Consider the following 26803-nt stretch of genomic DNA (forward strand, 5'->3'; position numbering starts at 1 on the left):
GAGTGTATTCTTGATGTAAACTTATCCGTTTAGCATACTCATGTGAGGTTTTTTGTATATATTTTAGAGATATTAAGGGAATTGCAAAATCAGTCATTTGATAATTGCCACTAGAGAATACTTACCCATTTATAGTTTGCAGGTTCGAAGTCCAGAGTTCGCTAGTGATCTGCAGGTTCCTGAAAAATAAAATAAACAAGAGTGTTAATGTGTGTGTTACTGTCTACTGAAATGCATTGTTGATATATGCCAAGTGTTTCTTTGTTCTTGCAAAGTATAATAAACATAAGAAAGGATTCACTATTGCCATCTTTACTGCTATACTATATTGTATGATTACATTGTGAATAAATCCATAGTATAGGGTATCACAAATTGGCGTCCGCGAACAGGATACGACCAGAAAATGTCAGGACCTCAGCCTCCTGCATCAACCACGGGCCGGAGACGATTACCTGCCTCTCCAGGACAGAGAGCTTCACCATCAACAAATGCCTCACCCAGCAGTGGTATGGTACATATGACACAGACATCACCCATTATGATGCCATACTATTTTGGGGCTCCATGGTTACCCATGTATTCAGGGGAGATATGCACACAGGGTGCGAGCACTATTGAAGAATTTAAGGACAAAATGCGATCAATGTTCAAATTATATCCACTGAATGACGAACAAAGAGTGGAAATAGTCATTGGACAGTTGAAAGGAGCTGCTTTGCGAGAGGTGAAAGCGTGGGCGGATGATGAAAGAAAAACAGCGGAGGATATTTTCAAAAAGTTACAAAGTATATTTGACGCAAGGACAGTCTCTGAACTTAGAAGATGTTTGTATGCTAGGAAACAGCAACCTCAAGAGTCACTGAGAGAATTTGCTCTGGGCCTACAGGAAACTATGAAGGACATCCAAGCCCGAGAATCGAGGGAAGTAGAACGAGTCGACGAGACTCTAATTAATTTATTTATCGAAGGGGCGCGAGGAGAAGCCATACGGGCCCAACTCAGGATGTTGAGACGTCAGAATCCTGTATGCCCATTCTCCAAGTTCAAGGAAGCGGTATTAGATATTCTTGGGCTCAATCAGAATGCTGATCTTGAATTTGACTCATCTACAGAACAGTGGGAAGTTGGATATTCTAGAGAAGCCAAACCATATATGACGCCAGACACTACGTCGCCTAAGGAAACAGTCACCCAACAAGTACAGTCTGGTCAAGATCTGATCGGAATTTTTACTAGTGCTGTCACTGAAATTATGAAGGAGATAAAAGTGATTCGTCAAGAGCAGGCTGGAGCAAAATGCAGAGACTGGCACCAAGAGCGTGGGGGAAGGAACCAGTCTTACTGGGACAGTCCTCGAGAGATAGGTCGACATCCAACAGACCAATTTGATACACAAGGGAGGCCTATCTGCAGAAAGTGCTGGCAAAGTGGCCACATTGAACGTTATTGCATCCAGAGAGAGCATGAGGACCAGCCCTCAGGAGAGACAGAAAGAATAGGTCCAAAAATGGAAGAAGGGCAACCCAGAGATGCGAGTTTGAGCCCAATAGTACAGAACAAAATAAAATTTGTGAGCACACCGACTGCAGGGAATGTTACCTCAGCTATCGCAAAAAGGATTTCAGGAAAGGTTGTATGGTTCCACATGCAACGAGGTTATGGATTCATAAATCGAGATGACTCCAAGAGCGATATTTTTGTACATTACTCAGCCATCCTAAAGAACAACCCAGGAAAATATCTTCGAAGTCTGGGAGATGGAGAGTTGGTAGAGTTTTACGTGGTTGAAGGAGAGAAAGGTGCAAAGGCCACTAATGTAACTGGTCCTGGTGGAGTTCCAGTCCAAGGCAGCAAATATGCATCAAGCCACAACCATTATTGGCATTATCCACATCGTAGAGGTCCTCCACATAACTATCGACACAGTGAACGTAAAAAGAGTCCAGAAGAAGTTGAAAGAGTGGCAGAGGAAAAGAGGGTTAATCAACAACGTCCTTACTGGAGGAGTCGCTACCCATCCTACTGGCTAAAGAGACCATATGGACACAAACAATATCCCGATCTCCCAGAGCGTGGTGAAAGGCTGGATGGAGTGTTTGGTAAAGATGTAGGAATGCAAAATATACAGTTGTGCCAGTACCGGCAAGAAATAGTCCGGCCAACATCTCCTCAAGAACCACAACCAAAGAGTCGACCAAAAGTGTATGACAGCGCTTCTCATATGCTCCTCTGCAATCAACAAGAGTTGAGTACAGCTGTACATAAAGAAGACACAAAGAAAGCTCTGGACTCACCCTTAGCAGAGAGGTTGGGGTCCCCTGAACAGAATTGCCTGGATTCTGTTATGGAAATATCGAAATCTGTTGTTCTGGAGGAGCCATGTCTTGTATCCAAAGAGCCCTTACTGTCTATGCCATCAGAGTATAAATTCCCAGTCCATGAGTATACTGAACTAAGTTCAAGTGAAATAGCATTAATTATGCAAAGAGTTCTGGGAAAATCGAAAAAGGAAAACAAGAATGCCCCGCATATTCAATGTAGACACTAGCCTGTGAGGTAGAGTATTCAAAAGTACATAACTTAAAGAAACTTTGTGTTAATATGTAACAAATGTAGTAATCTGTTATGCTATTGTTACATTATAGCAAGGAGCTAAAGTTTTCTAGACTTACCTGGTAATTGTAACTAATTGTGATCTACGTCATGCAATGAAAGAATGTATCTAATATGTATTTAAATAATTCCGAAAAGATACTGATGTATAAAGTGGATGTCTTCAGGAGTATATAGAGGTCTAAGATGCATGAGGACACGCATCATTCTAGTGGGGAAGTATGTGGCACCCCACCAACACCCTGTGTTCCTACCCACGCTGATATGCCTCTATGTAAATGTAAAATATTAATGTGACTCCTGCCATTGTCTAATATAGGGCATGATTTAACTGGTTTCATTAAGGTTCAGGGACTATTTGCACTGCCTCCTCAGTGGTGGTGGACGTTAGGGGACCAGTGAGTACTGTAGCAGGCTCAAGGATTTGACCTAGAGAAAAATGGCAGTTGGTGTGTGCAGTTGGTGAGGTAGCTGGACAGGAGAAGGGGCTGTGCTGCCTTGATGCTTACCTGAGGGCTGCGGCCGTACTCCGGGACAAACAGCGGAGGTCTCTGAGGCGGGGAACATCCGATGGGACTAAGCAGTGTTATCCGGGGAGGTTCTGAGAACAATCAGCATAAGAGAGGTGTGTCAGATGACCCCCAAGGGAGTGCCTCAGCGGAGCTACAGAAATATAGAGACTGAGCTTGTAAAGGAGTCGGAGGTAAGAAGCTGCTGCAACCTCCCAAATAGACACTCAGTGACATTGGCGCTTATTAACTGGAGGCCTACAGTTGTCCACCGTTACATATGCACAGCAGTCCCTGCAGAGATCAGCTTGGGGTTTATAGACTGCATCATAACAGTAAGAGTAACCCCCTGATATCGCATATTGGAGATTAGGTACAACAGTTACCAGCAGTGTTAGGGGGACACTTCAGTGCCAGCACCTGTAATACTATGAGTATGAACTAAGGTTGCTAAGCAGAGAAGGAACTGACTGTAATACCAACACCATCGCAGCAGGATCATTTACAGAGGATTACAGTATTGCATTAAATACAGAAAAGTACTGTAGCTAGTTTAAGAACTATTCTTCATATCCCGGGCAACGAAGGGTGCACCCTATTAACTATTTCAGCGCTGAACTAGCAGTGTATGAGACATGTAAAGTGCAGTAGTGTGAGTGTATTCTTGATGTAAACTTATCCGTTTAGCATACTCATGTGAGGTTTTTTGTATATATTTTAGAGATATTAAGGGAATTGCAAAATCAGTCATTTGATAATTGCCACTAGAGAATACTTACCCATTTATAGTTTGCAGGTTCGAAGTCCAGAGTTCGCTAGTGATCTGCAGGTTCCTGAAAAATAAAATAAACAAGAGTGTTAATGTGTGTGTTACTGTCTACTGAAATGCATTGTTGATATATGCCAAGTGTTTCTTTGTTCTTGCAAAGTATAATAAACATAAGAAAGGATTCACTATTGCCATCTTTACTGCTATACTATATTGTATGATTACATTGTGAATAAATCCATAGTATAGGGTATCACAACGTCACTAGTGATGTCAGTGGGGCCGGCCCCAGACGGAAGGCTTTCCCATGGGAACGCCTCCGTCTGGCAGGCACGCCACCAAATATCAATCAACATCGACAGCACGCCCCCTTTGGTGCAAGACCCGGAGCGACAGCTTGGCTGTCGCAGTCCGGGTCTCGCGCATGCGCGCGACGGAGCTCCCTCCGTCGTGCACATGCGCAGTGGGGGAACATCGACCCATTTGCGAGCATCCTTTGCTCGCGAACGGGTCTGAATGACCCCCAAAGACCACTATTTTTTAGGTAGTGTCCTAATTTGCTAAAGTGGAATGTTTGAAAGGTTTGCAAGAGCAATATTTATTCTGCCACTAGGGGGAGGGGGCACTGCCACCTTCACAGGATAAGGAAAAATGGAAAAAAGTTCATATTTTATGCTGCTGAATACAAATTTCAAAACCACAATTCAAATGTTTTAGATTCCCTGGATTTGCCTAACCCTTGTTAGTCATATGATCTGCTACCTAGGAAATTAGTGTTGCTTCTGGGCTTCTGAAATAGACTAAAACAGTGCACTGATCCCAAGCCTGCTGCTACCAAGACCCCAGTCCTTCTACTAAATGAGACGGAATGAGAGGGAAACCTTCCTAACAGCCAATGGGATGTATGTCGGACACTTTTGATATACTGCTTCATTGAGTGACATTCTCCCATCATCCACACACAGTGGAGGTCAGTTACAAAACGCACTTGGGGGTATTTACTAAAGGTCGATTTTAAGTGATTTAAATTGTAACAAAATCTAAACTGATGGTGTGTTTCAGGGGCTAAATCGCACATTAATAACATTTAAAAATCAATATTAAAAAAATGTCTGTTAGTAAATGTGCGATTTATCCACTGAAACACAACATTGATTTAGATCAATTTAGAACGATTTTAAATCGATTAAAATCGAACTTTAGTAAATATACCCTTTGGTGTGTACCAGCAAATGTCTTGATTTTGCTCTTACAATACAATGGTTCTCTCTGCTCTCATGATCCTCCTCTAAAAGTAGAACTGCTCCTCAAGAGAAGTGCAAAAGTGTAAATGTCACATTAAGGGCCTGATTCAGAGCCACTCGTAAGCATACGCTCGTTCGTTCCGAGCGATGTTTGCACATCTGCGCATGCGTACGGATTGTAATACGCATGTGCGAACCAGTCAGTGCGGCCAAAAATCATGTGCTCGCTAAATAGCGAATGCCTGCTATTTTGAGTGACAGGAGGAGGCGTATGTGGGTGGTAACAGGGGAAGGTGCTTGAAAACGGGGAGTGGAAATCAGAACGCAGGCGTGCCTAAAGGTCAAAACGGGCGTTTTAAGGGTGTGCATAATTAATACAGCAGCGTCATCGACCACGTCACTTGGTTGTTTTATAGTCAGAACTGCTCGCATGATTGTGGCAGCAAAAACCAACCACAAGAATAGCGAGCAGTTCATACGCCGTCCGATGTACTCGATTAATCTAATAAATAGCGGACATGACGTATGATGCGAGCGGCCAGGGGGAGTTTTTTTCAAAATTACGTTCGCATGTTTTGTTCGCTCGTTCAGACATAGAGGCATGAACAGACCGCAAAGAGCGAACGGTTAATTTAAATAGGCACCCCCTTTTTCTGGACGAGCAAGCGCAAATAGCGTCCAGCTCTGAATCAGGCCCTAAGTCTATATTTTTATGCTGATGGGTGGCAATTTTTCATTTAGTAAATGACCTGTACTATGCAATATAGACTTTGATAAGTATAATGCAGCTAAGTCTCTTTCCCCCGCACGCCAGTATTCATAATTCTGGGGGCTTGCCCAGCACTCCCCGAGTGCTGTCTGAGGGCCTGATTCACTACGGGACACAACTGCGAATGCAATAGCGATTACACACACAGTTCAACTGCGATAGTATGCTAATCCATTGTGATCGCAATGCTGCCGCTGCACTACACAAGGACGCCCACTTTACCTTAACTCACATCCGTAATGTTTAGCAACACTGCAAAACCATCAGTACAATCGAGTACCATCGCAGCCTCACGCACACTTGCACAAGCCCTGACCTTACTCAGAAATAGCTAACTTCCACACACGTTATGAGACCTCAGGCTGCGTAGGGCATCGCAATGAATAATTTATGCACGCCCCTGTAATGGCGATGAAACGCACTGGCACGCCTGCATTCGGCCGACCACCCCCCTGTTACCACCCACAAATGGCACTTCCTGTCAATCACTCTGTGATGGGTCTGCGTAGTCACTGCGATGCGTACGCAACAATCGGCCAATTGCGTGCGTATTAGCAACCGCGTTCCTTGCTGAATCAGGCCCAGAGTATCTATTCACCTGCTGCTCTGCTGTGCACAAAATATCAATTTAAGTAAATTGTGGTTACTTTAGGGTCAGGTATGTGGTGTTGGACAGGGTTGCACTTCTGTTTGTCTACATATGTTATGATTGCCGGCCACCAGGACTGGTTTTGTCTATCACATTGACCAATAATAATTAACAACTAACACTGATGCCATCTGCATGTACAATATACACAGTTGGGAACAGTAGTTCCAATATCAAATTGACGTGTCTAACAAAAATGTTCGATGTTTAGGGGTGAAGATGGCTGGGGTGATGGAAGAGGCTGGGGTGTTTTCGTGTTTTGGTTTTGCATCTGTATTTTTTTCTTAAAAAAACATAAAAACAGCTAAAATCACATAAAATGGGCCTGTTCCTACAGTATAATTAACCTCAATAACATTTATTTCCAGTAATTTCCAATCAATGAACACCTCACAATATTATTTGCTTCATCTAGTGAAGGCCAAAAGGTTGCATCCAGCTAGCTGGCTGACTAAGCTAAGTGACACAGTGGGCAGCACTAACATGTGGCAGTTCAGCTTCTAATTTCAATTTTCTAATTTCAACACAGATACAGCGTGTTATACAGTGTGGGTTGGATACACCAATAGTGCACTTACTGTGACAGCAGTGTCAGCAGAGCGGGGTTGCTGACGGTGTCCTCAGTATATGGAATGGCAGTGCTGCAGTGCTGGCCGTGTCCTCAGTGAAGGGTACCAGTGATGTCGGCAGTACGGGGGTGCCAGCGGTGTCTTTAGTGCAGGTTTGCCGGCTGTGTTGGCAGTGCGGGGGTGGCAGCGGTGTCTTTATTGCAGGTTTTCTGGCTGTGTCGGCAGTGCGGGGGTGCCAGCGGTGTCTTTAGTGCAGGTTTGCTGGCTGTGTCGGCAGTCTGGGGGTGCCAGTGGTGTCTTTAGTGCAGGTTTGCTGGCTGTGTCGGCAGTGCGGGGGTTGCTGGCGGTATCCTCAGTACATGGAATGGCAGTGCGGGGGTGCCAGTGGTGTCTTTAGTGCAGGTTTGCTGGCTGTGTCGGCAGTCTGGGGATGCCAGTGGTGTATTTGGTGCAGGTTTGCTGGCTGTGTCGGCAGAGCGTGGGTGCCAGTGGTGTCCTCAGTGCAGGGTTGCTGACTGTGTCAGCAGTGCAGGGGTGTTCTCAATGCAGAGTGCCGGCGGTGTCGGCAGAGCAGAGGTGCTAGCGGTGTCCTCAGTGCATGTGTGCTGACAGTGTCAGCAGTGCAGGGGTCGCTGACGGTGTCCTCAGTACATGGGGCAGCAGTGCAGGAGTGTCGGCAGCTGTGGTGTCGGCAGCGGGGGATGCTGCCAGTAGGGATGCCGGTGGTGTTGGTAGCGGGGGTTGCCTGCGGTGTCAGGCGGCGGGGGATGGCAGGTGCCATCTTTTCTTTCTCTCTCTCTCCGTGCATTTTCAATGGGCTTAATGCTGATTGGCTGAGAGCCGTGACAGACGGCTCTCTCAGCCAATCAGCGTTAAGCCCGCTCAAAACAAAACCTCGCGACCCGACACTCGGGTCGCAAGGTTTTGCCTCGGATGAGGGATCCAGGGCAGGCAGGGAGATTCGAGCTTAGCTCGGATCGCCACGGATCCCTGAAATTTGGGTGGGTTCGGATCTCTGAGATCCGAACCCGCTCATCTCTATTTACATAACTGTTACCTGTGTGTGCACCTTAAAATGGATACTCTAGTAAGCAGAAGCCTCTTCCCTTCTTTTATTGAATCTTTCTGTATTATCATTATATATCCTGGTTGTAAATAATTATATAACATGTTGGTGCTGTATACATAATATAAAATCAAATGGTAATAATAGTAACAACTAAAACAGTGTTGGCTAACCTTGACACTCCAGCTGTTGTGGAACTATATATCCCAGCATGCCCTGCCACAGTTTTAGCATGCCCTAATAGCAAAACTGTAGCAGTGCATGCTGGGTTATGTAGTTCCATAACAGCTGGAGTGTCAAGGTTAGCCAACACTGAACTAAAATAACACTATTTTTGCACCCTTAAGCATATCTGTGGAAGCCACTAAATACATTGATTTAATAGACATTTACTCATATTGACAGACGGTTTAATGGAGGGCAGCACAGACGGTGTAATGGTTAGCATTACTACCTCACAGCACTGAGGTCGTGGGTTCGTTTCCCACTACGGCCTTCACTGTGTGGAGTTTGTATATTCTCCCTGTGCTTGCGTGGGTTTCCTCCCACACTCCAAAAATATACTGGTAGGTTAATTGACTCCCCACAAAATTGACCATCGTGTGTATGTTTGTGAGTATGTGGTAGATTGTAAGCTCCACTGGGGCAGGGACAGATGTGAATGGTAAGATATTCTCTGTGAAGCGCTGCGGAATATGTGTGCGCTATATAAATAACTGTTAATAAATAATATTGACATACAATGTTTAACTGGCAGCTGCAGGCCAATCTGCCTTACAGAGGCCATATATTATGTAGGGTTTATTGGTATGTACTGTACCAAGCAGTAAGCAATAAATAATAATGGAAAACAACATTCTTTCATTAACTTTGTTTTAATTCATTGCATTTTAAATTATATATTTTGCATTTCAATAGCTTCTAGTCTGCATTGCCAACACTATATTTTAAAGAGGTGCTTTATATTCTGTTTATTTGTTTTATTTTCTTTGTCTTGGTGTATTTTTGTTTTACTTGTATGTTTACGAAGTTACAGTTTACAGATTGGGAAGAAATAGGAGTGGCCCACATATTGTATTCATGTACACTGCAGGTATTGTCCCATTTATAAACCCAACAAGCAGCTTTCTTCCAAATCACCATCCTGGTTGGAGGATGGACTATAACCTCTAAATGCAGGAACGTCAGCATCTTAATAAGGAATGTCATGACAAATAATGTCTCACAAGCATCAGCCTAAAAGCCATGAGCAGTATTACTTTGAATATAAATATAGATGTGATCATAGAATTACAACAGTATCTTCACATGGATGGGGGATACTTCCCTTTCAAGTTTATTATGAATAGTGGAATGCTACACACAGGGCTGAGAATGAAGGCTGGTTAATGTGTGGGGAAGTTAAATAGTTTCACAGAAGGATGAGACCAAAGAGATGAGCCCAAACCTGGTGGGGGATCTTAGACATCAAATGGACAAGCACTCTTCCTTCCTGTGCTGTTTTGTTCCTCCATTGTTTGACTATTTGCTCCCTTTATACACCTCAAACTGTGAAGCATCACGTTACTGATGAAGGTTAACTCCTACGTTGCAGACAAATGCTCACCAGGTTTCTTCACCCACAAAGCCCAGTATCCCTTCTTTATAGAACATAAGACCTCTTACAAAGTGCTGTGACCTTGTGGTAACCTGCTAATCATATGTATGTAAAGCTGGGATAAAGATTAGATTTCATTTTCATGCAATTGACATATACTTATTGTGTTTGTGGTCTTTATTCCAGTGCCAAAAAGCTTTGAACAGACCATAAGATATGGTACATTGTTATTTTGTGTTAATATTACAGGGGCACCTGGTGGATCAGCTTCACTATTTTAGCCAACAGCTATTATTGTCCCATTATAATATACTCCAGCAGGCGTGGATATAGTATACCACATAGTGGGCACAGCTACTATGGTAACAGTTGTGTTTTCTGATAGGCTGATCAATCCATGTGTCCAAACACAGAGGACGCTACATAGAAGCATTTCAGCACCAGGTAATATATACATATATTGAATCAGGCTAGGATAACCTGTATCTCTGCCGGTCTTGTCATGCTACAAGCCTCTGCATGTTTTGCCAGATAGCCGATAGCTGGCACTTGTAGTTTCACAATACATTGAGTCCCACTGGTTGAGAAGGCCTGTATTTAAAGGACAACTTATTTCTAGATCTTCTGATGAACACTTATATAAAAGTAAAATTAATAAATAGATTTAATAAATGTATATCTCCTCTTTAAAATAGGTAGATAATGCTAACTTCTTACACACTAAAGCTGGGCATACACATGCTGATAAAATGCCTGTCAGACCGGCAGACATTTTATCTGGCAGCCTGCCACCCGCAGATGTCCGTGGCATACACTGTGAATCAGCCCAACACCTGCGCTCCGCCCCAGGGAGAAGAGACATTTCCCTGTTCCTTCCATGGGAAGGAACATAGGAAATGTCTGTCTGTCGGACGTGGCTGGGCATACACAGCCCGATGCGGCCGACAGTGTACCTGTTAAACATCGCATCGGACGGGCATGCCGGACAATCCGGCATGCCCGCCCGAGCAATATTTAACCCTCGGTCGCCCGCACACACGCTACAATTATAGGTGGCGATCCGCGGATATCGGGCAGATCGCCCCGATAATTGTAGCGTGTATGGCCAGCTTAAGGCTGGGTACACATGTAACGATTTTCTGTCCAACCATCCAACTAGTTGATTGGTTGGAATGAAAATCTGGTAAAGTATGAAAGCAAATGACAATCAGCAATTTGCTCCCAAACGCCGGAAAATACTGTTTGAACAAATTGTTCAAATATTTAACAAACTTGTCTGACGGCCATTTTCATCTGTTTTCTGGCATTTAGGAGCAAATTGCTGATCATCAGTTACTCCCATCCGTTACCAGATTTTCATTCCAACCAATCAACTAGTTGGATGGTTGGACAGAAAATCTATACGTGTGTACCCAGCTTCAGAAATGTACATGTTGTACAACAGAGCTGATCTACCTGATTGTAGGTACAACTGCACAGGTGGCGAGAGGGTGGAAGGTGCCATATACTGTGCCAACAACCCCCTGCATCTGGCATTTTGCAACATGCAGATTCTGGGAACAGTGCTATGTGGATATCTCTACATACAGTATAATCATGTGGAGAGCTGGCAAGGTACAATAGCAACATTAGGGAATGAGGAATGTGTCAGGTGCATTCATCTTACATAATGTGTGTTGACAAATTCTAATTAGAATTATAGGGTATGTGTTGAAGCAGTATAGGTGAAAGCCCGGGGATCCTATGTCGCTCTTAAAACTCTTTACGATACTAGATGGACCACCCTGGTATATTTGATATTGGCTAAGGAGTCCTGATAATAAATATACCGCCAACATTTAAATCACCTACTTTAGTGTACCAATTATACCAGAGATACAATAGAATATTTATAAGATTATCTAGGCATCTCCTACTCAGAAATAGTGCCAGTAACGTGTAAAGCTTATAGTCACTGCACACTAATACCCCTTTCACACTCGCTATATAACCCAGTTTATTGCTGTGTCAACTCAGGCCATGGCTCAGTATAAATGGGTCCCTGAAAAGTAACCTGGGACCAGTGACCCAGCAATCCAACCCAGGTAGTGAGCAGGCTTGGTTACGGGCAGTGTAACAGGTGACACGGGTCCCTTTGACCGCATGGGGACAGCCCTCCAATCGCCAGCAGAGGAGAAGCCCCGACCGTAACTCAGGTCTGGCCTCTGGTGTAAACAGGTTTCAAGCCGCTGTGATAAGTTGAAACCAGAGATCAGTGACCCGGGCATTTGTTGTAAAAGTTTATTATTTAAAAGTTAAATTTGTTAGTTAATTCGTTCTTTAGCAGATTAGAGACAAGACGTGGACAGATGGGGTTAGAGTCCTGCATTTGAATATTTGTATTCTATACCTTCTTAAATTTATAAGTGATAAAATAATCTTACAGTATGTAGAAATGTAACATAATAATACATGTTGTAAAATCCATGATCACTAAAACATATGTTAATATGCAATAAGCAGTATTGTAAGTGGTTTATGTAAAATTTCTGCCCTATTTCACTTGACTATTAATAAAAAGTGTTGAATTATTAAGGTATGTAGTGTCCACTATGAACCAAACTTCTAAACACTGTCATGTCCTTGCCCCAAGCAGCCAATGTGTTCACCAAGTATGTCAAGGGCATAAACGTGCTCTGAAATGTAGCCCAAGGGTACCCTGTAATGAAAAGCACATTGTCAGTAATAATACTAACCCAATGATGCTGGAGGCTGCACAAAGGCACAGGGCTTCAGTCATTGGACTTTCATGGATAAAATAAATAAAACATTTTATATTTGCAACACAAGAATTTTATTGACCAAATAAGACTCCCTTGAAGTTAATTAATGGTAGACACACACTGCCCAACCCTGTCTCTTGACCTGGGAGTGAAGTGACATGATCATTATTATATTTGCCCATTTATATTTTGCACCCACATTGGTTCTGGAAGACAACTGAACACAAAATGCTACCAGTAGTCATTTCTGATATGCATTAAAATGTTCCTCTCCATTTATATAGGAACATACAGTATGCCCCTATGGTTCACTTTTGGGCAACTATCAGAGATATTGCAGCTGCAATATCGCTGTGTGTATGCGGCCAATTTGGGAATTGTAGGTTTATATTCATGACCATTTGTATCCAACACAGACTAGATGGAGAGAACGTTTGTGCGGTTTGCTTTATGTTGTGATTTCATAGAAGCCAAATCAGATAATATTCTAACATCACACTGTATACACACCAGCCTTCTATTATACCCATTAAATGAAGATTGCTTAAATACAGTTTAGTTCTATAATGCAAAGCAGTATAATTCTGGCTTCCATCCCCCTATATTTAATAACAGATGAAAAGCGTAAAAGTACTGTATGTACTAACCAGTAGATTCAGGAAACCACAAACTTACTAGAAGGTAACTGAATGGGATTACTGCATGGTGCGAGGTTTGGGTGCCACACCAACCTATTCTTCAATTAAGGTGTAACAATACTCCCAATCTCAAAAGGGGAAGATTTGATTCTCCTCGATAGTCATGCAGTGGTTGCTGGACAGTCAGGCCAAAGCACTTCACGACTACAGTAATAATATCACTAGTTTTCCCCCTCACAGCCCATTGATGTGAACATGAAATTTAGCAGTTTGTTTAACAAAATATCATAGTTAGCTTTGTCTACCCATAATGCATTGCAGCCAAACATTATGGTGAGACATCGATAACTGAATCTTCCCCAAAAAAGAAGATAAAAGCTTTTTGCTTGCCGATAAATGAGTTAGCATATAAAGATCATTTACATTCAGGTTAGTCATTTGCTATTAACAAATATAGGGGTCAATCCAATTGTCCATGAAAAGTGCAAGTTGCCTGTTGCCACGGCATTAAAACGCCGACAACGGCACCTGAACTTGCACCCCTCGAGACCCACAATAAGCCTGAATTTGCACAATTTTGCTCACAGCCTGACGGGGCTGCAAGCACTTTTGTGCGAGTTTGGGCTGCCGTAAAGTGAGACTATTGCCGCGATGACTCACACTCACTAGATCATCGCAGACAATTTGATTGACCCCAAGCCTTCTAAAGCTTACATTACCACATTCCAACTTTATATTCTTTTAATGTGATAACTTTGAGACCTTGACTAAGTAAATAAGATCTCAGATAAGGGCAGCTCAGATGTAGCACATTTAAGAAACTTGTAATGAGATTTTTAAGCCATGTCACAATATAATTTAATTATAATTGAGGTTCACCACATTGTTATCGGCTACCCAACAGACAATTAGCAACAACATAAAAATCAAGGTGGAAGGAACCAGGGAAGAGAATGTTTATTTTCACCTTCACATTACAGTGACATTTTAGTTACAAATTAGTAAAAATATTTTAAAGAAATAGTATTTTTATATGGAAAGAAAACATTAAATGTTGGTTTCCATTTTGAAAAATGTCCTGTAGTGAGAATCTGAGGTGTCCGAGACCTTTAGCTAGGCCTTACAATGTGCTCTTCTCTAGAGGAATGGCTGCAGTAAATACAGGGCTGTACATCTGGCCAGTGGGTTCAAAAATAGAACTGGATGCAGCAATGGATCTGCCCCAGGCCTTTGTTTTGTTCAAACTTGCAGTATGCACATATTATTACATATAATACACTTAAGCAAGTTTAGCCCCATCCTAAAATTATATTGATCCACACACCTACAAGAAGAACATATTTATGACCAGACCATAATGTCCCAAATAAAAGGAAGACCTTCACGACAAAGGGAATTGGAAAAAATCATTGCACATCTCAGATTTTTCAAGTTCATAAATATTCAAAGCAAATTTTTTTCATATGTTCGTTTTTATCATCCTTTTTTCTAGGCAACTTTGGTCACAACTCAAGTCTCATTTTATATAGAAATATACATTTCTTCTGCAAGATGACAATTATGAGGAACACAAATAAATCTTAAAAATTGTAGGGGAAAAACAAAAATTTGGAGATTTGTCCCTTTTTTACAGGCAGGCCTATTAAAATCCATTCACTCTTTTTTAATGTCATCCATGGGAGGACTAGCACACTTTCCCTTCTTGTTTTGATGGGTTTTTGTATGCTTAGAAAGGTGGTCGCTCCTCATAAATCTCTTTCCGCACTCTTGGCATCCAAAACGCTTTTCTCCCGTATGAGTCCTAAGATGCCTCTGCAACTCATCTGATCTGGTGAAGCTCTTGCCACAGAAGACCCAGTTACAGACAAAAGGTCTTTCACCAGCATGCCAACGCAAATGGGCTTTGAGATGGGAGGTCTTTCCATATACCTTGCCACAACCTGGAAGATGGCAGATATGAAGCTTCTTCTTGCCTGGCTCCTCATTGCTTGGAGAGGCTTGGCAATTAGGACACTTGCACCTCCTGCAGCGTCTAGTTGAGCTTAGTAATGTTTTAGAAGAGCTCTGAAGAAGTGCTGCAAGTTGAGGCTGTGGCCCAACCACCAAGGAGTTAGTCAAATGGAATGAGTGAAGGTTATTGGGGCTTGTCTGTTGCAAACTCCACCAAGTCTGATCATCCATGTGTGCAGGAGGCATGTGCGTCTGTGGGGCTTGCATGAAACCTGAGAAGTCTTGAGTCATTGAATTTGTCTCTTGGAAATGATACATAGTGTTGTTCGGAACTTGTGGAGTCAACATCTTGACAGGAGACAAATCAAAAGAATAAACAGTAGGGTCAGCCGGAGGAGTCAGTGGCAGCTCATGAGATCCTACTGCTTGCATATGACCAGCATATTGCACTTTAGGAACACCAAAGGTCACAACGTGAGAACCCATCCCTGTGTTGGGAGCAACATCATTGCTCCAGAGCTGAAACATTGTTGGTGCTGTTCCAACCAAATTAGAAGAGGACTGTGGGTAATCCCGAGTGGGTGCTGTTACTGAACCGCAGGCTGGGGGAAGTAGGTTCAGAGAGGGTACAGGTCCGGTGTCTGGAGATGTATTAGGTGTTCTGTCCTAGGAAACAAAAAAAAAAAAAAAAGTTTACAGTTTAGTTTAACATTAAAATAGCTAGAGAGATCAAAGCATATACACTATACAAGGGGTATTCAACATGCAGCCATCCAGCTGCTGTTAGGACATGCTAAAACTGTGGCAGGGCATGCTGGGATGTGTAGTTCCACACCAGCTGGTGAGCCATATGCTGAATACCCCTGCTCTAGATGTACAGTTGCTATAAGCTCATGTTTAAATATTAGACACTGCTATTATGTTTGTTTACAATTTTATTTATGGCATTATTGTGGTAAAACACACTATGGCATATTTACGAACAATGTATTTAGTTTCAAAGACTTAAACTCAACAACCAAACAGCTATTTAGAATATTGGATATTCTGTACAATTTCCACCTTGATGCAACTATGTCTTGTAACAGTATATATGAGCATTTGGCAACCTGAAACTCAATAGCTGTAGAACTACAAATCCCAGTATGTCTTAGCAGCCTCTTGTGTTCGATAACAACTGGAAAATCACAGGCTGCCTACTTCTGATTAATGTTAATATAGTATATATATTTTGTTAATCACAGGAACCAATGCATATCCATATATAAATATTGTTGACCAATCAGCCAGTATTTTTAAATAAAAATCGAAGGCGTTAAAGCTACTTGTTACAGCATAACTCAGAATGAATAAGATACATTACCAGGTATATATCTCATTACCAGCAGCCAGTCAATCCTAAAGGTCTGGGGCAGGTGAGCTACTGCTCTCCTATTACTGATGTATTGCACAGCTGACATGGTTATAACGCTGCAGTATCTCCTATGCACCTTATAAGCTAATAACAGTCTCATGCATTACCGGTGTTTCTAAATTTACTAGGATATTGGTAGAATGTGTAACTAGGCAAACAGATGGTTTTAAGTAAACTCCCTAGATCAGAGCTCCAAACTCGGTCCTCAAGAAACACCAACAGTTCAAGTTTTAAGGATATCCTTGCTTGAGCACAGATGACTTCATTAGTACCTCTAATTTTTATCTAGTCATCAGTGCTCAATCCTTAAAACCTGGACTGTTTCTTGAGGACGAAGTTTGAGAATCTCTGCCCTAGATTGAAGGCACTCTTGCTATGGTCTGCACATTTCTACTGATTTACTATTAGCTATTTATTAAGCACGGTCATTATTAGGGACCTTGGCTAGTAATTCAGAAAATGCATCCTTACATAGATATGGCAACCTACTAGATATTGAAACAGAACTGGTTTAGGAATCGTGACAATCCTGAAGTGAATGCTTTAAACCAATATTTATAGTCTATGCTATATAATAAATCAAAGTTAGCTCACCTGCAGGCTATATGTAACACCCGAGCACTAGTGACCTTATCCACACAAATAAATCGTATTAATTACACACAGCAGAGTGCCGGGTGTTAGACAATGGTGTGAGCTAGGTTCCAGCTGGTGCCTAATGGTCAACAGCAGGGGAAGCCCCGACCCAGAGCCATGGAACAAACCGCATGCGTTTTCTATAGGCACCCACAGATTCCCTTACTGGTCAGGTGAGCATTGAATACTGCACCGTGTACTGCATTGCTTTCCCTGCTACCTGTTAAGTCACTTTATAAAGCAGGTAATAAACGACACTGTCTCTTGTGTTTCATAATGAAGGTACAATTTACATTGCACTAAAGGGATAAAGTACAGGCTGGCCCAGGAGATGGTCACACTACGGTCAGGAGTTAGAGAATAACTTCCAAGAACATTTAGTAGTCCTCTCTTACCTGTAAATAAGCCTGCAAGGTATTCTCTCTGTGCAGAAGAACCACAGAAGCCATGAGGTTTGGTGAAGCTATGTACAGTATCCTATCATCCCCAGAGCAGGAGGGAGCACAGGTGTTGTCACGTTGCTTCCTCTGACTCTCTCCTAAATCTAATACTCTTTCATGATTCACTCTGCAAACTTTTTTTTTTTTTTTTGTGACTGCTCATCAGCCAATCAGGAGTGTTTGTTTGCATTGCCTTTGAAGTGAGGAAGCTAACCAATCATTAAAATAGATTGAACCATTTTCAAAGTGGGGTCTAGTTGAATCTTCCTTTAAATGCACAGATCCCCTGCTGGGGTTGTCTGTTATGTATGCAAAGAGCAGCACTGCTACTGCAGCTATAAGAATACGGATGTTTTGTTGGGAAATCTCATTTTTGTTCATTCTGTATTTCATTTATTTTAAAGAAGCAACGAAATGAGCAGATTTATGGACATGAGCTGAGAGCTGTGTGTATGGAAGCACACTTGAAATCCATAAGAGGCCTAATAATACGATTTTTGGTTACTTCTCTTTGGCATCCCAGGGGTTAAAGTGAAGCTGTGCCATTTAGATGGTTAATAAGTGAGTTCATTTCTGGTCTTAATCCGGAGTCCATTGGTAACAATAGGGAGCATCAGGTACACATCTGTCTGTAATCTCAGCATATAGGCTTTGTCAGAGCTGCTGGGGGAAATCTTATGGGTAATTTATGGAGATGTATAGTATTTCCTATTATTAAATCACACATTATTTGTTGTGTGTCTTAAATTATCCTCCAAAACTGCAATAAAACTAGACGCTATATATTCATTTGGTGTAGAAATTAATATATGGTAAAATAACACGTCATCCATTTAATAATATTTTATTGCATCCAGGGAGAAAACCACTGGAATGTGCATTTTGCCTTCACATTTATGTTCTGTAAAGTAGTTATGACAGTCTAGTGGCTGGAGCCTTGTTAGTGAGGACATATGGCCAGAAAGACAGATAAGGTATGAGCCATGAAGTAAATTGATCTTCTTAGCAATTCTTACCTAATACCAAATAATAACTGTAATATTTACAGTCCCAAATTACTGCAACATTATGGACAACATGGAAGAAGTGTTATATTAAGCCGAGCACCTGTTTACTGTGTTAGAATAATTTGGTATGCCAATGATGTGATCTCCCCAGGGACCTTCAATCCCATATGTAGCCCAACTATATATTCACATCCACTTTATTTATTTATGGGGATATGAAATGTATAGTTTTTTTTTTTTTTTAATTCTCTTGTTTCTTGACCATGTTAGGAAATGTTCACTTCATTGTACTGTATCTCAAGACCCTACTTTGATTTACAGTAAATTGAGTTTCTAGCTCCCAGAACCTGGATGTAACACTTATTTAAACAGTAGTTACATTGTATTCATTGCATTATAGCTCTAAATGGAACAATGTGCACTGTGCAGACAAGTAATGGAAAAGGCAACTTAATTAAAATACAATCCTGGGAACAAGAGCAAAATAAACATGGGGTGATCAGAAGTCAACAGATCAGTGCATCACTGTAAACAAGCGTTATATATACAGTGTGTGTGGTATCATGTATTCTATATATAAGCTGTGTGTGTAGTATCATGTATTCTAAATATAAGCTGTGTGTGTAGTATCATGTATTCTATATATACGCTGTGTGTGTAGTATCATGTATTCAATATAAATGCTGTGTGTGTGTGTGTGTGTGTGTGTGTAGTATCATGTATTCTATATATACGCTGTGTGTGTAGTATCATGTGTTTGATATATATGCTGTGTGTGTAGCATCATGTATTCTATATATGTGGGCAGCATAGATGGTGTAATGGCTAGCATTACTGCCTCACAGCACTGAGGTCATGGGTTCAATTCCCACTATGGCTCTAACTGTGTGGAGTTTGTATATTCTCCCTGTGCTTGTGTGGGTTTCCTCCTGCAATCCAAAAACATATTGGTAGGTTAATTGACTTCCAACAAAAATTAACCCTAGTGTGTGTGTATGTGTGAGCATGTGGTATATAAATATACTGGTAATAAATATTATATAGTGTGTGTAGTATCATGTTTTCTATATATACGCTGTGTGTGTAGTATTTATTTTATATATACATACGCTGTGTGTGTGTAGTATCATGTATTCTATATATGCGCTGTGTGTAGTAACATGTATTCTATATATATATATATATATATATGCTGTGTGTATTATCCTGTATTTTTTTACTTCTATCAATTTATTTGACATTATTTGCTAGTAAAGAAAGGAAAACTGAAATGTGTCTTATGTGCAATCATTCCATATTTACTAGTTGTTGATATTAGGCTAAAACTAAAACATCAGTTTTGTGTAAAATATTAGAAGTTCATTGATGCCTTCTGTGCACCCAGCTCTGATCTGCTAATAATTTATTACATGTGCCAGCAGTGAGGATAAAGTCCTCTGCATTTTCTTCACTCTTGATAGTCGATTAAATTAGAGTTGCCCCGTGGGTCTGTGCGAGTAAGTGCAGCTATATGTTGTACTTACAGTAGCTCTGGTCTCAATGATTTGTGTTTGCAGCCCCATTGGGCAGTGTTCAAAAATCTGTGAGTCCGGGGCGAGATTAGGCCATGAGAGGGGTGAGATAATTTGCTGTTACCGGTGTTCCCATGGTGTTGCAATGGTAACTCACCCCTTCTCGCTTAATTGAATCAACTTTCCCCCTACTCCTCATACTTTTCACATGTCATGTTACAGTGGTCCAGTTAGACTTGGATCCACTGACTACTGTACCTTACTGGATTCCCATAAAGGACAGAGATGAGAGAATGTAGTAATTCTCTGGTTTATTTAGTATTAGTTGTGGTAATCTGGATATTTTTAACTACAAACCATTGATCATAACATTCCAGCTGGTTACTGAAACAAATCTTTTTCACCTGCCATTTTGTCAATAAGAGAGGAACAAGGTCTTACAAAAAGTTTCTCATCTATAATAGTCTACAGCAGGGCTTCTCAACTGCAGTCCTCAAGTACTACCAACAGGTCATGTTTTGTGGATTTTTTTTATTCATGCACAAATTTAAGATGCATACACACGTCAAGATTTTCTGTCCAACCATCCAACTATTTGATTGGTTGGAATGAAAATCTGTTAACGTATGGGAGTAACTGAAGATCAGCAATTTGCTCCTAAATGCCAGAAAACAGATGAAAATGGTCGTCAGACAAGTTTGTTAAATGTTTGATCTACATAATTTGTTAAAACAACAGTTTTTGTCCATATTACGGTGTTTGGGAGCAAATTGCTGATTGTCATTTGCTTTCATACCTTACCAGATTTTCATTCCAACCAATCAACTAGTTGGATGGTTGGACAGAAAATCTTTACGTGTGTATGCAGCTTTAATCTACTTTACTGGGTCAGAAATGATCCCACCTGCTTCCACAGACTTAAATCCTCAAAACATGACCTGTTGGGAAAACTTGAGGCTTAAGGCTGAGGACCACTGTTCTAGTGAAGCTCAGACAGTTCTTCTTTATCTGATTTGAGTAGTTTTGCTGAAGAATTAATTTAGAATTTACTGCTCTTGCTCACTGTAATTGACTATCGCACTGTTTTAGGCAGTTTTCTGCTTTTGTGGTTACGGAAATTTGCAAAGACCACACTAATATGGAGATAAACCAAACCTATCTTCTGTCATTCTCTTACTCTCTTACTCTGTCTGATATCTAGATGCAACCATCTTTGTTAATATGTCTGACTGTGATATAGCACAGAACCAGATAGACTTCTGTCCATGGGTTGTTTATTACGACAGATCCTATTGTACTATGGCCCAGTAAACCTGCACTGAAATTTATCTATGATTATGTACAATATGCTTTTTTTTTTCCTGATATGGTAAATAACCAACCTAGTGCTGTAATCTCATATATGATGCCACTTTGTGCCCATGTACTATAAAGCAAGCAACTCCACATAGCCAAACTTGGTGACGAATTGCTGGCAAATATGCCTATTTGTCCCCCAGCTTGTCTGAACATTGTACTATATGTGGCCATGTTGAAGTCCATTTCAGATCGGGCCGACATATCGTCCACGTCGGCCAGAGTGTACCCACTACGAACGACCATGTGCGCTCCCGAGGGTTATTTCATCGCATCGACAGATCAAGCCTACATGCTGCTCAATATGTCAGTTTGATTAACTACCCCATGCTTGTGGAGGCGGCTGGTGAACAACATATTGTACAGTCATCCACCAGATTGTGTGGTGTAAAATGACCACAAGATATGTCGTTCATAGCATCGTGCATCGGCCAGCTACACACATTATCTAGTGTGTATCTGGCATAACCCCCATTGCACTTAATTGTGCAATACATTGTAGAAGCCAGGTATGTATTTGAATTGCTAAAATGCAAAAATAGTGGCAGTGTAAATCATAACTTCTTACATTGTGTATCTATTTTTGTGTAATTTCACCAATTTTCTATGGTTAGTGCAGTGATCAGCAAACAAAGTTGGCAATGTCTGTGGATGGTACATAGATTGCATCTTGTTGTTGGTCAGATTGGCTTATTCACTTCTTTTTTTAACATTGATAAAGCACCCATATAGTATTGTGTCCATATATACAAAAACGGGACAAGATATTACAGTCAGACTCGGGGCAGAGAGAGCATGCTCACAGGGGTGCTTACTGCTTAGCACAGAGGGCCTGATTCAGACCTGGTTGCAAACTCTGAGTGCTGGCAACCGGGTCGATGGTGGCCCACAGCGCATGCGCACGACGGAGCCGGCTCCGTCATGTGCATGCGTGAGACCTGGCTAGCGATGGGCAATCCGTCGCTCTGGGTCTCGCACCAAAGGGGGCGAGCTGTCGATGTTGAGTGACAAATCGCCCCCTTTGGTGGGCGGCTGCCCAAACGAAGGCGTTCACGAGGGAACGCTTGCCGTTTGGGGGCGGCCCCACTGACATCACGAGTGATGTCAGTGGAGAGCTTCCAGCTCTGTTAGAGCTGAAAGCTGTCTGGGGCTTGCGATGAACGAGACCCTACCACAAGGGTCTCGTCACAAGCCCGATGGTCGCGATGGTCTTGACCATCGCGACCATCATCATGGCCACTCGCTATAGCTGTGGGTGGTCACCCACAGCTATGCGAGCGACCAAGAGGCCGCTCCAAAAAAAAAGAGCCCGGCCCTGATTCAGAGCGAGCGCTCTGTCAGAGCGAGCAGCTCTGAATCAGGCCCAGAGGTTCCCAATCTACATTATTGCAGTCCAGTTTTCAATTAAATGCATGATTGAGTAAAGATTGTTAAAGCAATTTGACTAAGGTACTAATTAAGTCAACTGTGCTCAAGCATGGATAGCCTTAAAGGGCCCCATACATCTAGTGATAGATTGCCCAATCCTCCGTTTGGATCGGAAACGCCGATCCACCATTCGGAAATACCGACTGGCGGCCATCGATGTTCGCCGATTGGTTGGATGATTGGTGAAATTCAACATGTTAAAAGCCACCGATTTGCCAATCACAATCATATTTTGATTGTGATTGGCAAATCGGTGACTTTTAATCACAATCATATTTTGATTGTGATTGGCAAATCTGCGAAAAACCAACATGTTGAATTTCACCAATCCTCCGACCCAGGCATCTGGGGATCGCCAAATTGTGACAATCAGTCACTGGGGAACCAACCGTTGGCTAGCAGGTAAAGGAGACGGATGGATGAGTGGATGGGACTCTTCTTGCAAAAAAAGTTATATATCCTCTGATGTGTCAGAGGTAAAGTCTCTCTGTAGTTTCAATGGAACCCTGTGTCTTTTCAGTGCAATATTTGGTTGAAATACACCCATATTTCTCCAATGTGATGTACAAAGTGATGCATAATATAGACTATACATCTGTTCCCTCAATGTTATGCTTTATACATTGAGTACATAAATGAGTCTGGACAAAAGCTGTTTCAGGAGAGAAAGTTTAATAAGGGTTGTAGTGTTGAAGTGTCAGCAAGCAGAAGTTTAATGTGACGCTTTATTCTTTCCACTATGTGCGTTTACAGCTGAACCTGGGTTTGGGTTTGTAAATGAAAGAGCAAATGTCTGATTGCTATGTGCATTTATATTTTATTAATAAACAATCCCAGTGTCATGACAACAGTCACAGTTAGGAAATTCATCTATGTAGCCTACTTTAAAATTCTGTATTGGTACTTAATGAATGAACCATGGCTGTACTTTCAAGATGCAATAGCTCAGAGGTCCTAAAGGCACCCTAACAGTCCAGATTTAAGGATATGCATGCTTGACCACAGGTGACTTAATTAGTACCTCAGGCAATTTGATATAACCACCTGTGGTCAACCATGGATATCTGTAAAACCTGAACTGTTGGGGTGCCTTGAGGACCGCATTTGGGAACTTCTGTCATAGCTGCATTCACTATAGAAAATATCATGTCTTCCTAATGATATACAGAAATTTTACCTCTTCTGACAAATATCTATATTTCTCAGCAAGTGTACCAAGGATACACCTGTAAGAAAACTTCAGCTCAACATGAATTACTTGATTGTTGATCATTGGTCTTTGGGGGCTTCTTCTGTCTCCATACTAGAGATAGCATCACTGCCATGTCCATGAAATGAATAAACATTTACAGATACATTAGGCGCTTAGTCCAGGATAACTATGAGAAGTGTAAGATGAGTTTATTTTCATTCTTCGCTCTAGCTTCAGTTTTCCATGCTGAAAAACTCCTGTATATTTGGCTGTAGATTCCAGTAAGTTTGGACAACCTGTATGTCTTTATGTCTCATGTACCCAGTTTATATATAGGTATAACGAGGTAAGAATGTGGTTAGTAACATTTCAGTATATAATTTGGAGAAGATTGGTCAAAGGATTACATTTCTTTGCTAAAGCAGTTGTGTAGATTAATATACATGATAAGGCAGGCATGTATTATTACTGCTACATTTTATACTTTAATCTGTTGCCATTTTGCACTACTTTTACAAATAGGTATTTTATCTGGGATCAGTATGTAATGTGATTTCAGTTCTGCAGCAGAAGAAACAAGAGCTTCCAATTCCAACATTTTCACAGGTTCTGTTTGAAAGTCAGGTAAACGTTCTATAGCTTAAACTGTGTAGCTAAATCTTTATCATGCCTGAAAGAGTTAAGTCTCCAAGGGAGCACAAATCAGGGGGTGGGGAAACTGTATCAAAGGGTTTTATTAAAAAGATAGAGAGAAGCATCTGTGTGTCTTTAAGGAGGCGGCTGGGAGTCCCTTTAATGTGTTTTATTGGGTAGAAGTTGTTAATTGCTCTGAGCACTGGCTTCCTGTCCTCCATAGCATTGCCCAGCTGGGCTCTTTGATGTGCTAACAACATGAACATGATTTTGCAAATATTCTGTGTTACAGGAGATGCACCTCTAGCCATAACCTGTATTATTTTTTAAGGTTCTACAGTGCAAAGAGTAATGATCCGTGTTCTAACCATTTCAAGTGACCATTATTATTATTTCACTCTGCGTCCATCCTTAATATGAAAATAGTCTTGTGTGGCCCAAGTAAGTCTATTTTATTAATGTACAGTGTATAATAGTATGTTTAGTAAAGCAGTGTAGCCTGCATGCACCAATCATGTAGGTAGACAAATAACATCATACACCTGTGATCATGTAGCGGTATAAATTTATCTAAGCACATGGCTAATATGCTGGATAGTGAATGTATTTTATTTGCCTGTCCATAGTTTATGTAGTCATTTATTATGTTACATACAGTATGTGAAGACTTATAGGCTCCTTCATGCACTAAGTATGACATTTTGACATGTATATATTTTATATTTGCTTAACACTACCCTTACAATGTTTACTCACAAAAGTTTTGGCCTTTTGGTTAAATAAAGAGATTTCACACATGCAACTGTCCACCTTTCTATTCCTCCAGTAATTTGAATGCTTATTTGTGCCTTTGGTCCATTGAAGCCCCCTACTGAGGTATTGTTCCCATGCTAATTACACCCAACACTACAGATAGCCAGAACTAATTTTTACTTTATTGTTCTGCTAATGTGACCCTCTGCCAGGGTTACTGTGGCTCTAGAACACTGTGTGGGGATCTCCGTGACTCTGTTTTTGGGACTGGAGAGACATTTACTTCTATTGTTCTCAAACAGTTTGCATTACAGTTTCAGTGACTAGATAATAAATAAGTGCTTGTCTGTTTATTGTGCATACGACACAATAGACTGTGAGAATGACATATGGACAACCAAAGATTGCTGGGGACAAGCTCTTTGTTTGCAAGGGAGATTTATCAGTGAAGAAACCAAGACATTTGTCTGTGACTGATACATTTTCCTTTTTCTATTATTTGCATGTGCAGCCATGAGAAGTCCCATTCACATGCTCAGTTTGATACAAATTGCTCAATTTTTCTTTTTCCTAGAAGTTCAGTTATATTATTTATATCATTGTAACTCCATTAGGTATGCGTAATCACAGATGATTTTCAGGCACCAGGGTGTGTTGTACTTCACTTCATTCACAGTATGGTAAACGGACCATACATGTCACTTGCAATAGGGATCATTGGTCCCTATGAAAAATGAACTCAATGCAGGCAAGCATTAAAACATGTCACCGAGTTATTGCCCGATCCAAACTTCTAGTCCAGAGGCTGTGTATGTTTATTTTTAAGGGGCTCATTTACTAATTATAAGGTTTTTGAATCGATAATTATAATTTCTTACCACTATTTTTTGCGGCAATAAGAAATGATCTACAGCCGGCATGTATCATCTCACACATACAGTGGTGGGGGCTCCGGTCCCTGCAATGTGTAAAAGTAAAGTGATCTCTTTAGCAACACTTTAATTCAAATTGCCGGTGGCCGCCGCACTACTGGGCATGTGTGGTCTGCTGACCGCACATGCGTGAGTGTAGAGTGCGGGGAAGGGATCCTACGGATCCCTCTCCCGGTGCCTTTTATGATATGAAACCAATAGGCTACAATGGCTAATGTCATCTTCAGATGGTGTTTGCTACCTGGGCCAAGCTTCTAAATTGCATTCTGGAGCTTGGTAAATTCGTCCAGAAAGCAGCCGCCATGACTGTTTTTGTGGTCTGATATCTGCTGCGGTCTCCTTTAGAAACATTTTTTTTTTCCG

At 41.4% G+C, this 26803-nt stretch overlaps 2 protein-coding genes across 4 annotated transcripts; one reads left to right on the forward strand and one right to left on the reverse strand.

Annotated features, from left to right (window-relative positions):
• Positions 1 to 520: 520 nt before the first annotated feature.
• On the forward strand, positions 521 to 9839 carry LOC148534630 (uncharacterized). The gene is made up of 2 exons (XM_088465867.1): positions 521 to 1201; positions 9786 to 9839. Exons 1-2 carry the CDS (start codon positions 521 to 523, stop codon positions 9837 to 9839), a joined length of 735 nt encoding a protein of 244 aa, XP_088321993.1.
• Positions 9840 to 14114: 4275 nt separating this feature from the next.
• On the reverse strand, positions 14115 to 17762 carry LOC148534631 (transcription factor Sp5-like). 3 transcript variants are annotated; one of them, XM_088466155.1, is made up of 2 exons: positions 17584 to 17762; positions 14115 to 15804 (listed from the first exon to the last, which is right to left on the reverse strand). In XM_088466155.1, exons 1-2 carry the CDS (start codon positions 17635 to 17637, stop codon positions 14842 to 14844), a joined length of 1017 nt encoding a protein of 338 aa, XP_088322281.1. In that variant the 5' UTR covers positions 17638 to 17762; the 3' UTR covers positions 14115 to 14841. The 3 variants fall into 3 exon arrangements, with proteins under 3 accessions (XP_088322281.1, XP_088322273.1, XP_088322265.1); XM_088466147.1 differs by lacking the exon at positions 17584 to 17762 and adding an exon at positions 17147 to 17253; XM_088466139.1 differs by lacking the exon at positions 17584 to 17762 and adding an exon at positions 16502 to 16770.
• Positions 17763 to 26803: the final 9041 nt, after the last annotated feature.

This window comes from Taudactylus pleione, unplaced genomic scaffold (genome assembly GCF_031769625.1).
Source record: "Taudactylus pleione unplaced genomic scaffold, aTauple2 ptg000065l, whole genome shotgun sequence".
Classification (NCBI taxonomy): Eukaryota; Metazoa; Chordata; class Amphibia; order Anura; family Myobatrachidae; genus Taudactylus; species Taudactylus pleione.

Bases quoted from the DNA above. Each gene is read 5' to 3' on its own strand.
- LOC148534630 (XM_088465867.1), top strand. From the start codon at position 521: ATGACACAGACATCACCCATTATGATGCCATACTATTTTGGGGCTCCA. The intron at 1,202-9,785 runs GTACAGTCTGGT...CCTACGTTGCAG, and splicing joins AGGAAACAGTCACCCAACAA to ACAAATGCTCACCAGGTTTC.
- LOC148534631 (XM_088466155.1), bottom strand. From the start codon at position 17,637: ATGGCTTCTGTGGTTCTTCTGCACAGAGAGAATACCTTGCAGGCTTAT. The intron at 15,805-17,583 runs GTAAGAGAGGAC...TTTGTTTCCTAG, and splicing joins CCTTGCAGGCTTATTTACAG to GACAGAACACCTAATACATC.